Consider the following 18,636-nt stretch of genomic DNA (forward strand, 5'->3'; position numbering starts at 1 on the left):
TGAAACAATAATTTAAGAAAACCCATGTTAGGTGTTGATAAGGTTGTGATAACCTTGTTGTCTCCTATTCAAAGTTTTGAGTCCTTAGTGAAATGTTGATAATAAAATAACATAGACGAACTAGGAGAAGGTTAGAGTAAATATATGGGGTGTTGAAAAGCTTGCGATAACCATGTTGAGGTCTGACATGGTTCTAAAGTCTTTTAGGAAAGCCAACAAAACACTTAACAAGTAATTTTTTTCTAACTGAAAAGACTGGTTGAAGTGAAAATGAAAGGCAACACAAGGAAAAAGTGGACATATGAAAACAAAGGCATAATATACTAGTTTGTTTTTCTGGATTAGATTGTGTGGACATACGAAAACAATCGAATCCAGAAAAACAAGATGGAAAAAAATACACACAATCGAATCCAGAAAAACAAGGATGGAAAAAAATACACACAATCGAATCCAAAAAACAAACTAGTATACAATATGGATTGTGGAAATCTCATAGCTTTAAACGCATAATATTTTATATCTGATATTGAATGATTCATAAATCAAGATAAGATTCCAGCTACATATGATATATTCCTGATTTTGAATAGATTTGATTTTTTTGTCTAAATTATAGGTCACATGACTTTAAATCGTGCAACTGTTTCTTTATGACAAAGAAGAGATATTTAAGAAACGTGATTAAACATAATTTATATATCTAATGCAGTCAAAAGACTTTACTGTTCAACCTAATGGATACAGATCAGAAAGTAAACAGACTCTAGAAGCTTGAACTACGAGATGAACGAAAATAACTATTATACGTGTCATGGGCTGACCGATTCAATAGAATGATCGGTACTTCATCAATCACAGATAAATAGAACTTAGTGATCGAAAAGCCCTTCCATGACTTAATTAAGGAAAATTATTGTGTAAGGAAAGAACGATTTTAACTTAATGGCCATAGTATAACTATATTGCAAGCTAGTTGTGGGCTTTTTCAACCCAAGTAAATGACATAAGTGATGATGCAGTGTAAATGCAATGAGAAATCAACGTTGAATACTACAAGGTTCTCGTAGCTGTTGAATTTGACAATAATAGAGTTGAGATTGAAGCATAAGATAAAAAGGAATTCTACAACAAGCAATTGGCAACGTAAGAGAATGAGAATTTCATCGCAGCACCGGAGTTATCATTTCAAAACTGTCGAAAGAGACCGAATCCCATCCTATAAATGTCACGCTTTGCACATTGGATATTCAAACCATCCATTACAATTATCCCAAAGAGATTTTACCTTACTTTGTCTTTGCGATCCAAATTCTATCCTCGTCTGAAGCATTGGCTTAACAATATAAAGATTGGTTATCCCAAAATTGATGAAGAGAAAGCAGAAAACTCGAAAAGCAGAAGTGTTGTAGTTTCTCTGACGTCAATTCTTGTTGTGGCCGCACTTGTGTTTGTGTACGTCCATGCTTCTGTGGGCTCAAACGACAACGCTCATCGTCATCGTCATGTTTTGACAACGATCTCCAAAGTGGCGAACTTGGCATATAGAAAAGCTCGTTATCCCGAGCGATGTATCTTGCTTCTCAGACTATCAAGCTTCACGATCTCACTAGCCTCGCTTTCTGAGTGAGCTAGCAAAGGGCTCAAAAACGAGTGCTGTCAGAACAACGAGGTTAGTGAGATCGTCAAGCTTGGGAGTCTGATAAGCCGAATAGGAAGCCATGGACGAGGTTCGCCACTTTGGAGACCCTTCTCCAAGCATGACGACGATGATGAGCGTTTGAGGCCACTGAAGCATTGACGGCTGCAAACACAAGTGCGGCCACAACCAGAATTGACGTCAGAGAAACTACCACAAATCTGCTTTTCAGGTTTTCTGCTTTTTTTCATCAACTTTGGCATAACTACTCTTCATTTTGTTAAGCCAATGCTTCAGGCGAGGATGTAGTTTGGATTGAAAGTAATCTTAAAGCCAATCTTGAAAGATTGGATAATTTCGACACATAAACTCTGTTAATGTATTAATCTTTAGGTTAAAACTTAGTAATTTTAGGTTAATTTTAGTTTTGTTTGATTTTATTAGTTTTTGTACAGTTATAACTTATTTGTTCCATCCGACAGTTTTTGTGTAACTGTGCAAACTGTTCGCTGCCTTTATTATGCAGCAAGTACTTCATGAATTTTAATTGAAATGTGTTTCATTTTATTTTTGTCATTTCATTTACATTTCTGCCCTAACAGTGGTATCAGAGCGGAGAAATAAGAGCAGAGAATTCTACAGAAACAATAAATTGATTCAGGTGATATCAATTTATTTATTCTCTATTTTTAAAGGATTGAGAAGTTATTTTAAAGTTGCAGGCCTTGCAAATTGTGTTTATTTATTTTAAATTCAGAATGCAGTCTATTGTTTCATTGATTGGAGAAACTTTAACAGGCAAAGATAATTGGATGGAATGGCATAGAAAAATTGAAAACACTCTCATTTTTAATGATTTATGGTCTAAAATTTGTGATGGAAATGCCCAACCTACAACACCAATTGATGCTAAAGAAAAAGAAATTTGGCAATATAAAAATTCCAAAGCTTTGGCTTTGATAAGAGCTTCTGTTACTGGAGATGTGTATCGACATATACAAGGATGCACATTTGCATGGGAAGCCCTTCACAAATTAAAAGATTTGTTTGATTCTCATTCAGAATTAGATTTTATTCAGTTACAATTAAAATTGTTTAATCTTGAATTGAAAAATGGTGATGTTATGAGTTTGGCTTCTGAAATCAGAGCTATAAAACATGATGTTGATGCTGCGGGTGGAAAAGTTGATATCTATCTCACTGCTTTCATCAAGGCACTTCTTCCAACACATTCCACTTATCTAGAGTCTCTTCAAGCAAGTAATCAATTGAAAACCATTTCATTTGATACATTGGTTGAAAAGTTAGCAGAACGTGAAAAAGCTTTTGGAAGGAAAATAGATAATACTACTGGAAATGTTTGTTTTACTCATCAAAAAGAAAAATCTATCAATAAAATCTCTTCAAAGTATAGTTATAATGATAAAGGAAAAACTAGAGCTCAATGGAGGCAACATGATAATCAAAATGATAGGCAGTATTTATATTGTAAAAGATGTGGTAGAAAAGGTAGTCATGAAGCACATGAATGTAAGCTCTCATGGGACAAGATAGAAAGTTTTAGAGAAAATTCATTTAAACAGAAAGATAAAACAAAAATGCACAGTGATGATAAAATTTCAGGAGCAGCCCAATTTGCTTGTGACAGTGATAGTGATCAATATGTGCTTTCTGTTTCAGATTTTACATCTAATTCCTCATGGTATGATTCTTGGATCTTAGATACTGGAGCCACACAACATATGACATTTCGGCGTGATTGTTTTGAAGAATTTCATGAAGGTGCCTATGGTCCAATTTATTTAGCAGATAAATCTAGTCTGAAACCTCTTGGAAAAGGAACTATTCGATTTAAGTTGCCTAATCTTCAAGACCTTGTGCTTCATGATGTATTATTTATTCCAGAATTACAACGAAATTTGCTATCATTAGTATTGATTCGACAAAAAGGTTGTTCTATTTTCTTAAAAGATGGGCAGGTTGTTGTAAGAAAAACATCTAACAATCAAATTGTTTTCACTGGGTGTGAAGATGGAAGATTATTAAAATTAAATGGTGCAACTACTTCTAAAAATTTTGCATATCTTACTGAAGAAGAGAGTCTATCACCAAGCCTTTTATGGCATGCAAGATTGGGGCATATTAGTTATGATAGCATTCATACCATGCAAAAGAATGGTGTTGATGGTTTGCCATTTTTTCTAAATCAATTGAAAAATGTGAAGCATGTATTCTTGCCAAACAACATAAAAATTCTTTTCCTCATTCCACCTGGAGAGCACATAGAAAATTGCAACTCATTCATTCAGATTTGTGTGGGCCTTTACCAGTAACTTCTATTGGAGGATCTAAGTACTTTATGTTGTTTATTGATGATTATAGTCGCATGACTTGGATTTATTTTTTGAAGCAAAAATCAGAGGCTTTTGACACTTTTAAAAGATTTCGTGTTATGATTGAAAATCAGGCTCAATCTCAAATTGGTACTCTTCGAACAGATAATGGTGGAGAATTTACTTCTCTAATTTTTGAGGATTATCTTTGTCAAAATGGTATTCAGCATCATCTCACTATTCCAGGCACTCCTCAACAAAACGGTGTTGTTGAAAGAATGAATAGAACTATCATGAACATGGTTCGAGCAATGTTATATTTCAAAGGCATCAAGTTATATTTTTGGGCTGAAGCAGCAAGAACAACAGTCTATCTTCGCAATAGATCTCCATCATCTGCTCTTCACCAAACAACTCCATATGAGGTTTGGTTTGGTTATCCTCCAACTATTCGACACCTTCAAATTTTTGGTTCTATTTGCTATGCTTTGATTCCTAAAGAAAAAAGGAATAAGTTACATCATCATAGTTATAAGTGCATTTTTTTGGGCTATTCTGAAACTTCAAAAGCCTATAGATTATATGATGAAGTTCATAAAAAGTTTTTTATTGCTCGTGATGTTGTATTTTGTGAATCTTTCAAAAGTGATACACATATTGAAAATGAGTTTAAACAACTTGATAAATTTGCCACATCTTCTCCTTGGATAGAAAATTCTTCTGAGATTTTACACTCTGGAGGAATGAATACATGTGTAGAACCTGCATCTCAAGCTACCTCAACTCATGATGCTCCACCTCTTCATGTACCAGAAGAAGCCCCTTCTCATAGTGATGTTCTCACTAATGATGAGCCTGACTCATTACCTCCCAATGAAGATTCTAATCTACAAATAGAAACATCTATTGTCCCACAAAAATCCTCTCATAGGTGGACCAAACAAGCTCAACAAACTTTGAAAGATTTGCGACCTGATGAAATAGGTAAAACAGGTACAAGAAGTTGTTATAAAGCAAGGCTACAAGCTCAATCTAATATTTTAGATAACCTTGAGTCTATTGATGAGCTCAATATCACAATCGACTCAACACCAAATTCCTATAAAGAAGCTCATCATATTTCATTTTGGAGGCAAGCTATGCAACATGAGTATAATGCACTTTTGAATAATGGCACATGGGAGTTGGTTGATCCTCCTCTTTATTGTAAACCTATCGGTTGTAAGTGGATTTTTAGAAATAAATATAACGCTGATGGTTCACTTGATAAACAAAAAGCACGCCTTGTTGCCAAAGGTTATGCTCAAAAAGAGGGCATAGACTATGATGAAACATTTGCCCCTACAGCAAAATGGATTACAATTCGTGTTTTGTTGGCTTTAGCAGCCCAAAATGGTTGGAACATCCATCACATGGATGTTAAAATTGCATTCTTGAATGGTGATCTTAAAGAAATAGTATATATGACTCAACCTGAAGGCTTTGAAGTTCCTGGTAAAGAGGACAAGGTACGCAAGCTTATAAAATCATTGTATGGTTTAAAACAAGCCCCACGAGCCTGGTATGAAAAACTCACTGAGCATCTCTTGCAGTTGAATTTTCATCACTTTGAATTTGATGATGCAACTCTTTTTGTTAAACAGATTGATGGTACTATTGTCTATCTTATTGTTTATGTGGATGATTTATTTATCACTGGAACTAGTGAGGCTAATATTCAAAATGTAAAAGAAGGATTGCAGCAAGGTTTTGATATGACTGATTTGGGTCATCTTCATTACTATTTGGGAATTGAGTTGATTCAAAACCCCCAATCTATCTTCATCAGTCAACAAAAATATATTGGTGATCTTCTCAAAAAGTTTGGTATGGCTGATTGCAAGCCTCTCAGCACTCCTATGGAGCAAAATCTCAAACTTTCATCTAATGATTCCTCTGATTTGGTTGATGCAACTTCTTATAGGCAACTAGTTGGCAGTTTGATTTATGCTACAACTACTCGACCTGATATTTCTTTTTCTGTTGGAGTTCTGTCACGATTTATGCAACAACCTAGAGAAACTCATTGGTTAGCAGCCAAACGGGTTCTTCGATATCTACAGGGCACTCAAAACTATGGGCTTAAATACTCCAAGATAACAAAATTTTCTTTGCTTAGTTATTCAGATTCAGATTATGCAGGTGATATGGATGATGGAAAATCTACATCTGGTTACTTAATGTCTCTTGGTTTTGCTGTAATCTCTTGGAAATCTAAAAAGCAACCAGTCCCAACTCTCTCTTCTGCAGAAGTAGAATATATAGCAGCATCTGAGGCAACTAGAGAAATCTTATGGCTTCGAAGAATTCTTGCAGATTTGCAGGCACCACAAGCTTTTAATCTTTAGGTTAAAACTTAGTAATTTTAGGTTAATTTTAGTTTTGTTTGATTTTATTAGTTTTTGTACAGTTATAACTTATTTGTTCCATCCGACAGTTTTTGTGTAACTGTGCAAACTGTTCCCTGCCTTTATTATGCAGCAAGTACTTCATGAATTTTAATTGAAATGTGTTTCATTTTATTTTTGTCATTTCATTTACATTTTTGCCCTAACAAAACTCAACTACTTCTTAGGAAAAATGTAATGGATGGTTTGAATCTTCAATGTGCAAAGTGTCACACTATAATGGATGGCTTGATTCCGTGAGGCTACAGAAGCCTCAATGGCCACAAACACGAGGGCACTAATAATGAGAATGGACATTGAAGAAACAGTACACATCCGCTTTGTCTTTGTAGTGATCTTTGTAGTGGTCTATCGACAATTGGGATTTGATCCTGACAAAATATTTTATATGTGTATGAAGAAAACAATTGTTTATGATGAGCCTATTGTTACTAGTGTGGCTACTCAACAAACTCATTAAACTCTCCCCCTCTATCTGCTCTGAGTATCTTGATAGGATATCCGCTCTGCTTTTCAGCCATTACTTTAAAATTATTAAATCATGCAAAGGCTTCAAAATTTTGCTTAAGAAAATAAACTTAAGTGTGGCGAGAGAAATCATCAATGAAATTCAAAAAATAAAGGTTCTTACCCAATGATTCCTCTTGCATGTCACCATAAATTATGTCAGCATACACAAGCTCTAGAGGGGTTTTGGCGTTCCAAGACTTGTTCACCGAAAAACTATCTCGATGATGCTTGCCAAGTGCACACCCTAAATAAACTTCTTCTTTAGTCTTTCATTTGGTATCAGAGCGCGTTGCAAGATTTCTGATTGTGCAAGTAGCAAGGTTAGAGAAACAGTTAACTCCAGATGGCTAATAGAAAAGATGTACCATTTACAATTTCGTTGTTTATCGGAGACAACTATGATTATTGGAGTATCAAAATGAAGACCCTACTATTATCCCAAGAAATTTGGGAATTTGTGGAAGGAGGATACCCAGAACTTGCAGATCAGAATACGTTGAATTCATGGACACCACAACAAAAAGCTCGGTTGAAAGAAGACAAAAAGAAGGACAACAAAGCTCTTTACACCATTCAATCTGCATTGGATGTTTTAATTTTCCCTCGAATAGGCAATATGACAAAATCAAAGGATGCATGGCAGGCTTTACAAATTGCATATCAAGGTATAGACAAAATCAAATTGGTAAGACTTCAAACGTTACGAAAAGAATTCAAAAATTTGAGGATGAAAGAATCTAAGTCTATTCATGAATTTATCACTAGGACTCAAGGTATTGTGAATTAGCTTAAGACTCGAGGAGAAACTATAATAGAACAAAAAATTGTAGAAAATTTTTTGAGATCTCTTCCTCCTAAATTTGATCCAGTGGTGATAGACATTGAAGAAAGTAAAGATCTAACTACTTTTCAAGTTGCCAAGCTGATCGGTTATTTGCAATCTTATGAAGAGCGTATGTAGCATTCTACGGAAAGTTTTGTGAAAGATTTCCAATCTTCTATCAATATTGAAGAAAAGATCAAATCTCCTCCCTCTCAACCTACAAAATTTCAAGGTGAATCTTTTGGTAATAACAAAGGAAGAGGTAGAGGAAGAGGAAGAGGAAATAATTGAGGAAAGGGAAGAAGTTCTATGGATAAAAGGAGTATCTAGTGCAAATATTGTGAAAGATATGGGCACTATTGATGAATACTAAGAGGGGGGTGAATTAGTATACCCAAAAACTTAAACAATCTCTTAAGCAGTTTAACTACAGGCCGATGTAACAGATTAAACAATAATCCGGTTAAAAAATAAACAAGCCAAATAGTAAATAAAGCATTCACCCATAGAAGCATAATCACCATAACACAAGGTTTTGAAGTGGAAACCCAAATGGAAAAAACCACGGTGAGTAAAACTCACAAGTTAATTATCTGCAGAATAGTAACTAGACTGGTTAAGGTCAGACCGGTTAAGGCCTTCCAACATTCTTCACGAGAATAGACCTTGTTAGGAATCTAGATCTCTATTAGGAGATAAGTCCTGTTAAAGACTACCCTATTAGAGGATTTCAGATCCACAACTGTGAACAACCTTGTTAGAAGATTTACAATAGGCTTGGCTAGGCCTACCCAGATAAGGGTTTCAGACTTGTCGAAGATATTAGTAATCAACAAGTGAATGATCTAGATAGTAGCACATAATGGTTGATTTGATCCTTGACAGCTCCCTGTTAATGCATTCCAACATTACTTCAGCCTTCTATATTTTGCACTCTCGATCTCTGTTGTGAGAGACCTTTTCTTGCATAGGCCTTATCTTCTTTTCAACATCCGCACACAACAACTTGTTTAAAACCCTAGACATGATGTCCTCATATAGGAACCTGATTTCATGTCGGTCCAATAAGATTAGAGTACAATTTCCTAGGTATAGTGCATCTAGACACATTTGGTAACACGACATAGAAACACCGCCAAAGTGTTGGTGGATGATAATTCATCATACATTACAATTATACTAGTTTAATATAATATACTGATTACCAGTTGACAAATGAAAATTGGAAAATTGGAGCATAGTTTTTCGATGAAAAGATTAACTACCGCTTGGGGTTTCAATTTCACTTGAGATCTTCATACCATTTGGGGTCTTAGATCATGCTATGACCGGTAAGCATCTTCTGCAAAAACACCGATAGTCTTCAATAAACAAAGACTATACATTTAATGACATACAATATTGGTTGGGACAACTACTGGTTGAGAATAACTCATACATCAAATAAGTGTGTGTCAATGACAATCACAACTAAATTTCATCAAAATACCAACAATCTCCCCCTTTGGCAATGATGGCAACACTTAGGAAAATTTTGACATCTAAGTGCTTAAAAAACAAAAACAGATGCCATAATCAAAATTACTCCCCCTAAGCACATACACTACTCCCTTTGCAAAAAATTACAAGTATGTGCATGAAATGATAATACTCGCCATTATTTTAATACACTACTTTCCCTTTGCCAACAATGACAAATTAATGCAAAATATTCCCCCTTTTTTTAGCATAATATGAAAATAGAGTATATGTTCATGACAATAAGGAGTAAAACTTCTCAAAAAGAGATTTAAAGTTTTGCATAAAATTTTTCATGTCTGAGGACAATGACTCAAGAAGTGAGGCAGAAATTTCACTCTCGGTCTTCATCTGGAAGGCTAATTCTTCCATTGCATCGATGGTTCTCATCTCCTATGTCACAGTAATAGCCCAGAAGTTCAGGAAGCACTTTTGAAGAACCTACAATTTTGGCAATAGGAGCAACTGGAACTCCTACAGATCTCGAGTCCGATTGCAGATCTCTGAGTCAAGATTTGTAATTTGATGTTGGTGAGTATGAACAGTTTGTCCATATACTGTGAACAAATCATAAGGCAGCTTGAAGTTGTCGATATATTTTTGTAACTCCGATTGGAGTTGAGTCTTCTGTTTCAGAGCATCTTCACAAAATAGGTGAGGTTGGCAGATTTTACTCAAGAGTAGGTTACCTTCACCCATAGCTGACCTTATATCATCTTTTTTCTTAAACAATCGTGTCTTGTCTTCATCCATTTGCTTTACTAAGGCAACTTTGAGTGCCTTTTCATGTTTTTTCTTTGCAATGACCTGGGCAACATCTTCCAAACATCATACCTGATCATCCACTACTGTGCAAAGAAGTTTGAGCTTGGTCAATGAGAAAACAATACTAGGGAGGTTAGTACCGGGGATTAGATTAGAAAGGATGTCAACAACAAACTGAATGACATCCTGTTCTTTCTTTTTCCTTAGTTCTTCCAATCTCTCCTACGCTAGTTGAATGCTCTGCAGTAGCTCTGTCTCATCAACCGATTGAGTTAGAAAAGCAAGAGTCAGATCAGTGGGACTGGTGGAATCAACCTGCTTGGCTTGATCTCTGGTTTCCTTAGGATTCTATCCTCCCTCCTTTTCCTTGATCTCCGCTTGTCTTTTCTCCTCCACTTCTTCTTTGTCTTGGGCTACCATGGCGGCCTTCACTTTCTCATCTTCCACTCTCCTCTTCTCCTCTTCTTTCTTCCTCTTTTCTTCTTCCTTATTCTCTTCTTCCTTCTTCTTCTCTTCTTCCTTCCTCTTTTCTTCTTCCTTCCTCTTCTCTTCTTGCCTTGCTTTCTCCGCTAGCTCTTTCTCTTTCTTTTCTTTATCCGCTTTCTCTTTTTCCCGTTTCTCTTTTTCCGCTTTCTCATCCTTTTCTGAAGTGATATCCTCAATATCCAGTGCATCAACATCAATGGGATCATTTTGTTCTAATATTCCATCACCCATACTGTCAAAGACTTCATCCGGTTTGGCTGTTGATGAGTCAGGCTCTTGCTCATCCTGTCTATTAGCTTTGGATACTTGTTGCATTTTGACATAAGCTTTAACCTGCAAATGGGTGTCTTTTTCCACTTTAGAAATTTTGCCTCTAAGTAGCTGAAGTCTTCTTCTTCGCATGAAGAAAATTCCTTTGTACTTATCAATAATTTCAAACAATTATGAGTTAGAGGCATCTAGAAAATATTGAGCAAAAAAATTCTCCTTGGTTTCTTGCTCTTTTCAATGGCAATGTGCCATTTGTTGTCCAAATAATCATACAAAGATTTAGAAGTAACTGATTTAGTTTCGGAAGGTGACCGATCATTAATACATAAATATTTAATAAGTTCTTGTTCAACATCCTCCTTTTCACTATCATTGAAATCATCAAAATATTCTTTTTAAATCATCAAGAACTTTTCTTCTAATATTCTTTATGGTCCTTTGACAATGTGTCATAGGTTTGTAAGAGGAAATATCTAAATTTACCGGTGCAGAGGTTGTTTGTACATTACCAGTTGACTTCGTCTTCTTGCTTGATTGGCTTGTTTTCTTCATTTCTACCTCTAGTTCAGTGCCTTCTAAATCCGGTGAGTTATTCCTTGTTTTCCTCTTCCTCTCGAATTCCTTTGCCGGAATAACCTCTGGTTTCTTTTTTTCTGGTGACCTCTTGGTCACTTTAGGACTGGCAGCAGATGTAACTAGTGTCAAAGCCGATGGTACTACTTTATTATTTTTCTGTTTCGGTACCTCAATATGTTTGATCCTTTCTAAGTAAGTACCGGTCCTCTTCTTCTTGGGATCAAGTGGCGAATCAAGTAGGGTAGAGGCATACCCTGTCAGTATATCATTTACCACTTCATACCCCATAGGCTCAATTACATCTTCTTTGGGTTCGACCGCTTCCATTATGCAATGATCTGTTTTGATTGTAAAACAAATGTCATCTTCATATTTCTTAACTAGATCACCAGATATTCTCATTCTCTAGTTCATCTTTAGTTTGAACTCATCAAAATATCTGTTCAGAGTCTCCAGATATGCAGTTACCACTACTTGCAGACTCTCCTTTATTTGTTGGAAATCGGTAGGTCAATTGACCATTGAACATCACCAACTCGAGGAAAATATCCTTGAAAGTAGAAAACTAAACCAACAAACAGTTGACCAAACTTAAACCTCAAGGTTTTGTCCAATTTGATCGACTTCAGGTTATCTATGAGTTGTTTCTGCATGTAGGTACATAAGTCACATTTTGCATTCTCCTTGATCATCATGTAAGCGGCATGCACCGCAGCTGTAGGAACAGAATTCATCCTGCTAGCATAGAATATTCTATACCCGATTACCATGCATGCATATTTCACCAAATCATCTTTAATGGTGTTGATAGTCATTGCCCGTTGGTCACTCACAGAACCGGTGAGCTCTGTCATTTTGGTTTTGGTGATTTTTCGAAGAACAAGGACTTCCCTAACATTGCAGAAATTGGTCACAGCATGAATTGCCTCTGGTGTAATATCATGGGTTCGCTCAAGGTACATCTTATCACCATGAACCCTACTAAGGATAATCCTGATGTGTTCTTCTGTAAATTCTTTGAGAAAGTATACTGCATTATGTAATTACTTATTCTCTATTATGTTGCATTCAAGTTTAATCTTCTTATCGTCTCCATAGAACAGACTCAGCTGGGAGTGAATCACTAGGGACCCTAGGTCTTCTAGTTTTCAATTAATATATCCTGAAACATTGCCTTTGACAATGACTCCGACAGGAATTTGAGATAGGGTATTATATTTCATCTTATTTTAAAGAAACTCAAGTGCATCCTCAGGTTCAGTAGAACTAGAGGGGATTTTAGATGCAGAAGCCATATCAAGAAGATTCCAAATGATAAGAATGTTTCAAAGAGAAATACCTTCACACTCCAAACTTAGGGTTTGTCGATGTCAACCACAACACGCTTCTTCAGAAGTTTGTTTACCACATTGATAGCTTGAAGTGGCTGCAAAATCTTGTGCAAGATTCCTTTCTGAATTCTTTCAAATGCAAGATGAATCGCTCTGGTTGCACTGCTCAAGCTTAGAAAAATTCTTCTTTTGAAAATTGGTACGTAAAAATGATGACAAAAATCACTTTTAAACACTCCCACCTACCATAATAAATGCATCAACATTAGGGCTCAAACCCTAATTTTACCTTTTATCGCTTCAATTCTTTTTTTGGTTGACAGGTAACAAATACCAATAAAGGTACTTTACCGATATACTCTAGGTGTTTGAAATATTTACCAATGTGTTCCCCCTAAGCTTTTCGAAGCTCAATTTGTTGGTTCAGGGATTTCCACACTGGGTGCGGAAACTGGTACATCTTGTGGCTTCTCTTCAGATTTCTTTTTCCAAGTTTTATCCATGTCCGCCTAAACGCTTTCAACATCAATCTTCCCTTCTAGGTTGATCGATATGTCTCTTAATGGATTCTTTCTTAGTCTGCATGCTCTGGCAGTGTGTCCCAGTTTGTTGAAATGATATCATATCTTTATAGGTGTTCTCCATGGTCCGATGTTCACATTTCCATTCTTCCTTCTGCATGTTGCAGCTGTGTGACCACTACCATGATAGATCAAACAGGTTGCTCTCCAACTGGTTTCCACTCCATAACCATTTGACCAATGGTCATAGGTTCTATACTGATTTGGGTTCCAGATCATAGGAAGTTCCAGGACAACTCCTTTAGATCTTGGTGGATAACTTCCAAAGTTGTTCATAACCGACCTGCACTCAAAAGATCTATGCCCAAACTTGTTGCATGCATAACAACAACCATTAAATCTACTAGATCTAGCCACATTTTTTTGAAAGTAAGGAAAGTTGTTGTAAGCCTTGCTCCTACAAACATTGGCAGTATGTCCTTCTTTAAGACAATTAAAGCAAACAAGTTTAAGCTTTTTCTTACCTTTACTCCTGTTGTTGTTCTTAGGTGTCAATTTCTTCTTTAGTGCATCACTCTTGGTTCCAGAGGTCTCACCTTCCTCATATCCAGAGAAACCAAGTCTAGTGGTATCCTTTGATGGCTTCACCAATTCCATCTTTTGTTCGAACTTAGCAGCACTCCGATTGAATTTAGCAAGTATCTCCTTTGTCTCAGCAAGTTCCTTAGAAAGAGCAACATTGGTCTCCATCAAGGTTTCATTCTGAGAAATAGCTATATTCAATTCAGCTTGTATTTCTTCTTTCTCTTCTTTACCCTCCTGCAAATAGGCGGTAATGGTATCGATTTCTTGTTTCAACTTAGAGATCTCATGCTCCTTGTCCTTTACCAAATCTATGGCTTTTCTTTTGTTTTCTAGCTCCTGACTCATCCTGATAGTCAGTCCTTCGAACTCCCTCCTTAGGTTAGTTTTGGATTCATTCAGTTTTTCCACTTCTCCGACTAGGGCCTCCATGTCTGCTTCATCAGAAGAGCTATTTTTAGTAAATTCCATCAATTGCTCAGCAAGTTCTCTTCTCTTGGCTAAAGAGGATTTATACTTGATTTTGAGTTCATCATAGGCTCTCTCAGACTCAGTAAGACGGTGAGTGAGTTCCCTCCTGCTATATCCCTGATATCTTCTTCCAAGTGGTTAGACTTATAGAAAGGTAGGCTTTGATACCAATTGATGAATACTAAGAGGGAGGGGTGAATTAATATACCCAAAAACTTAAACAATCTCTTAATTAGTTTAACTGCAGACCGGTGTGGAAGATTAAACAATAATCTAGTTAAAACATAAATAAGTCAAATAGAAAATAAAGCATTCACCCATAGAAGCACAATCACCATAACATAAGATGTTTTGACATGGAAACCCAAATGGAAAAAACCATGGTGAGTAAAACTCACAATTTAACTATCTGTAGAATAGTAACCAGACTAGTTAAGGTCAGACCGGTTAAGACCTTACAACATTCTTCACTAGAACAAATCCTGTTAGGACTCCAGATCTCTATTAGGAGATAAGTCCTGTTAAAGACTACCCTGTTAGAGGATTTCAGATCCACAACTGTGAACCACCTTGTTAGAGGATTTACAATAGGCTTGGCTGGGCCTACCCAGTTAAGGGTTTTAGACTTGTTGAAGATATTAGTAATCAACAAGTGAATGATCTAGATAGTAGCACATAATGCTTTATTAGATCCTTGACAGCTCCCTGTTAATGCATTCTAGCATTACTTCAGTCTTCTATATTTTGCACTCTCTATCTCTGTTGTGAGATACCTTTTCTCGCATAGACCTTATCTTCTTTTCAACGTTAGAACACAACAACTTGTTTAAAACCCTAGACATGATGTCCTCATATAGGAACCTAATTTCATGTCGGTCCAATAAGATTAGACTACAATTTCCTAGGTACAGTGCATCTAGACACATTTGGTAACACGACACAAAAAATACCGCCAAAGTGTCAGTGGATGATAGCTCATCACACATTACAATTATTCCGGTTTAATATAATATACTAATTACCGGTTGACAAATGAAGACTGGAAAATTGGAGTGTAGTGTTCCGATCAAAAGATTAACTGCTTCTCGGGGTCTTCGTTCTGCTTGAGATCTTCATACCGCTTGAGGTCTTCGGTCATGCTGTGACCAGTAAGCATCTTCTGCAAAAACACCGATAGTCTTCAATAAACAAAGACTATACATTTAATGACATACAACACCGGTTGGGACAACCACCGGTTGAGAATAACTCATACATCAAATAAGTGTGTGTCCATCAATGACAATCACAACTAAACATCATCAAAATACCAACAACTATGAATCTGAGTGCAAAAAGAAGAAATATGACTTGAATAAGTCAAGACCAAATTTTATAGAAGAGTCTTCTCAAGCAAAGCATTCTACATTCTTCACATTTAATTTGGTGAAAGAAAACCAAGAGGATGTCTGGTTCTTGGATAGTGATTGTTCAAACCACATGACAGGTAAATCTGATATCTTTGTCAAATTAGATGATATCGTAAGAAGTCAAGTTAAATTTGGAGATGATAAGGAGGTTGATGTAATGGGAAAAGGTACCCTTGCAGAATACTTTGCTTGTACCAAAGTTACAACATAATCTTTTTAGTATTCGGCAACTTGTAGGTAAGAACTATAAAGTAGTTTTTGAAGATAACTATTGCAAAATTTTTGATAAATCTAATAATTATCATCTTGTAGAAAAGGCTTATATGACAGAGAATAGATTATTTCCCCTCACATTGATTTCTAGTAAGTTGTATGCACTCAAACCAACCACAAATGATTCGTGGTTATGGCATCGAAGATATGGTCATTTGAATTTTCAAGGGTTAACTTTGTTAAATAAGAAGAATATGGTGAAAGGACTTCCTCCAATTTAGATTAAAGAAGATTTGTTTTCAGTGTGTGCCCTTGGTCTCCTTGTGTTGTGCAGTGCATCACTTGGGTTTGTGACATGGCTTAACTGCCTCTTGTGGATTATATAAGTCTAGTGGTTGTATCGAGCATTAATAGGTCGATCTTTTGGCGCAACGGAAACCACAATTGTAACACATGGTATCAGAGCTTGGTCATAGGTTCAAACCCCTTGCTTGTACTGGGGGGGATTGTTGCAAGGTGTGTTCCCTTGGTCTCCTTGCATTGTGCAGTGAATCACTTGGGTTTGCGACATGGCTTAACCGCCTTCTCTGGATTATATAAGTCTAGTGGTTGTATCGAGCATAAAATAGGTTGATATTTAGGTGCAATGGCAACCACACTTGTAACACCTATGAGATTTGAAAGGTTCCTCTCTCTTGACAATTATCTATCTTCAATCCATAATTTTTTTTAATTTTGTATGAATCTACTAAATTATCCTCATCTCAAATACAATTTTAGCCATGTGTTCGCAAGGAAGAATATGTGTGGAATGATAAAATTTGTCCAGTCAACACAGCACAGGTCCTTGAGTGCATGGAAAAGTCGACCAAAAGCCTCCACATGATAGATCGATAATTCCATGAAACAGTAGTGATCAATCAGGAATTAGGCGGAAGGTCTTTGTCAACAGTTTTGGAACGATAGCTTGGGTGCTTCCCTGAAATTCTCACTCTCTTACATTGCCAATTATTTGTCATAGATTTCCTTTCCCTTTATACTTCAATCTTAGCTCTATTATGGACAAATTCAATACAGCTACGAAAATGTAGAATTCATCATAATCTTTTTCCTCATAAAATTAAGATGATAACATACAACGTTGATTAGCATTTACTCAGTTTGAAAAAGCTAGGGACAACCTTGCAAAATGTATTGAATAGTTTAAATGAAATTCCTTTGACTATTCACGCTTCTAGTGATGGGGTGGATGGATTGGATCAATGCCACATATAGAAACAAAAACACATAAATTTAGAAACAAACACACAAAAAATTAAATAATGTGTTACAACATGAAAACATAATTTTATTACTTGATACAAAATCACTACATGATGCCTCTATATATCTAGAGGTCTTTGGAAAATTCTAGAAACTTTCTGAAAACATCATAGGTATTTCTAGACATTATACCAACATGCCCAAAATAAAAGTATCTAATATTTTCTTCCATTTAACCTTATCCCTTGTTGATTCTAGAACATTCCATTCTTATATATTTTCTATTGAAAAATATCAATTTCAAATTTATCTTTTTTCTCATTAATTTATTTCCCTTTTAGGTGGGAGAAATTACATATGCCAACATCCCCCCTTAATTTTGACCACCAATGTTGTGGCATTCAAATTCCTTTGCTCTTGACTCTTTTTGATGTCCACAAACAAGTTCGCTAACTTTGCAAATCCTTTTCCTTTCTCAATATCTTCAAACCATCTTCAACTGTTGTGGCAGTCCTTCAATTTGCAACTTCTTGGAAACTTGTCATCTATGGATTTATTGCTAGATAAAACTTTCCTTTGAATTGACACATCTATTATGGATTTTTAAAAACTTTGCTTTGTTACAATCAAATTTCACATGTGAATTTTTACACTTGAATTTTTTTTATCATACCAATATTTTTTTGCCAACTCGATCCAAAGCTTCATCCATACTCCATTTGCATACATCTTGTTTTAAAATCTTTCTTCCATTCTTTGTTCCAACACATCTTTTTAGAATGATTTTTTAAACCAAAAATTCTACATGGATGCAAATCACAACACATCTCTTTTGTGTGTCCTTCTCTATTAAAATGAAAGCATTGAATATAGTGCTTTGTTTGAGCTGATTTGTTAGGTCTCATAACATCATTTTCTTTTCTCGTGTCATATCTGTCACAACCCTCCTTTATCACCTTTGGATTTAAATACAAACTCTATTATATTTCTTTTGGATAAACTATTGAATGAATATTATAAAGGAATAAAAATAATAAAGCACACACACACATGGAAAATATACTTTTTTTTTCTTAATTGTTTATTTAAATTTCCTCACCCAAATTATGGCACATGTTGTAGGAAGAATAAGAAGCTTCTAGAGGCTTCTCCACCACCTTGCATGTAACTCCTCACACTAAGTCTAATCAATTTGCATGAAGGCCAAATTGGGAGAGAATCTCATTTTTTTTAATTAAAAATTTAAGTAGTGGAATTTGGGGATTTTTTTTATAAAAGATATACAAGTTTTCAAAAAAGGGGGTTGGTAATTCCATAAAGAAATTCTTCAAGTAAATTTTTCTTTGGTAGTCATATTTCATTTTTGGAGAATAGCTAAGATTTTGCTTTGAAGGACTTCTTTCAAGTTTGAAGGATCAAGGGAGATTCATAGGGGATTCTACACCAGTTTCAAGCATCCAAGTTCTTTAAATTGAGTTT

The 18,636-nt window shown here is 35.6% G+C and overlaps 1 protein-coding gene across 1 annotated transcript; it reads right to left on the reverse strand.

Annotated features, from left to right (window-relative positions):
• Positions 1-6,421: 6,421 nt before the first annotated feature.
• On the reverse strand, positions 6,422-12,101 carry LOC131876707 (protein pxr-1-like). Its single transcript, XM_059222169.1, has 4 exons — positions 12,038-12,101; positions 11,275-11,621; positions 10,592-10,854; positions 6,422-6,479 (listed from the first exon to the last, which is right to left on the reverse strand). Exons 1-4 carry the CDS (start codon positions 12,099-12,101, stop codon positions 6,422-6,424), a joined length of 732 nt encoding a protein of 243 aa, XP_059078152.1.
• Positions 12,102-18,636: the final 6,535 nt, after the last annotated feature.

Source organism: Cryptomeria japonica, chromosome 6, assembly GCF_030272615.1.
Source record: "Cryptomeria japonica chromosome 6, Sugi_1.0, whole genome shotgun sequence".
Classification (NCBI taxonomy): Eukaryota; Viridiplantae; Streptophyta; class Pinopsida; order Cupressales; family Cupressaceae; genus Cryptomeria; species Cryptomeria japonica.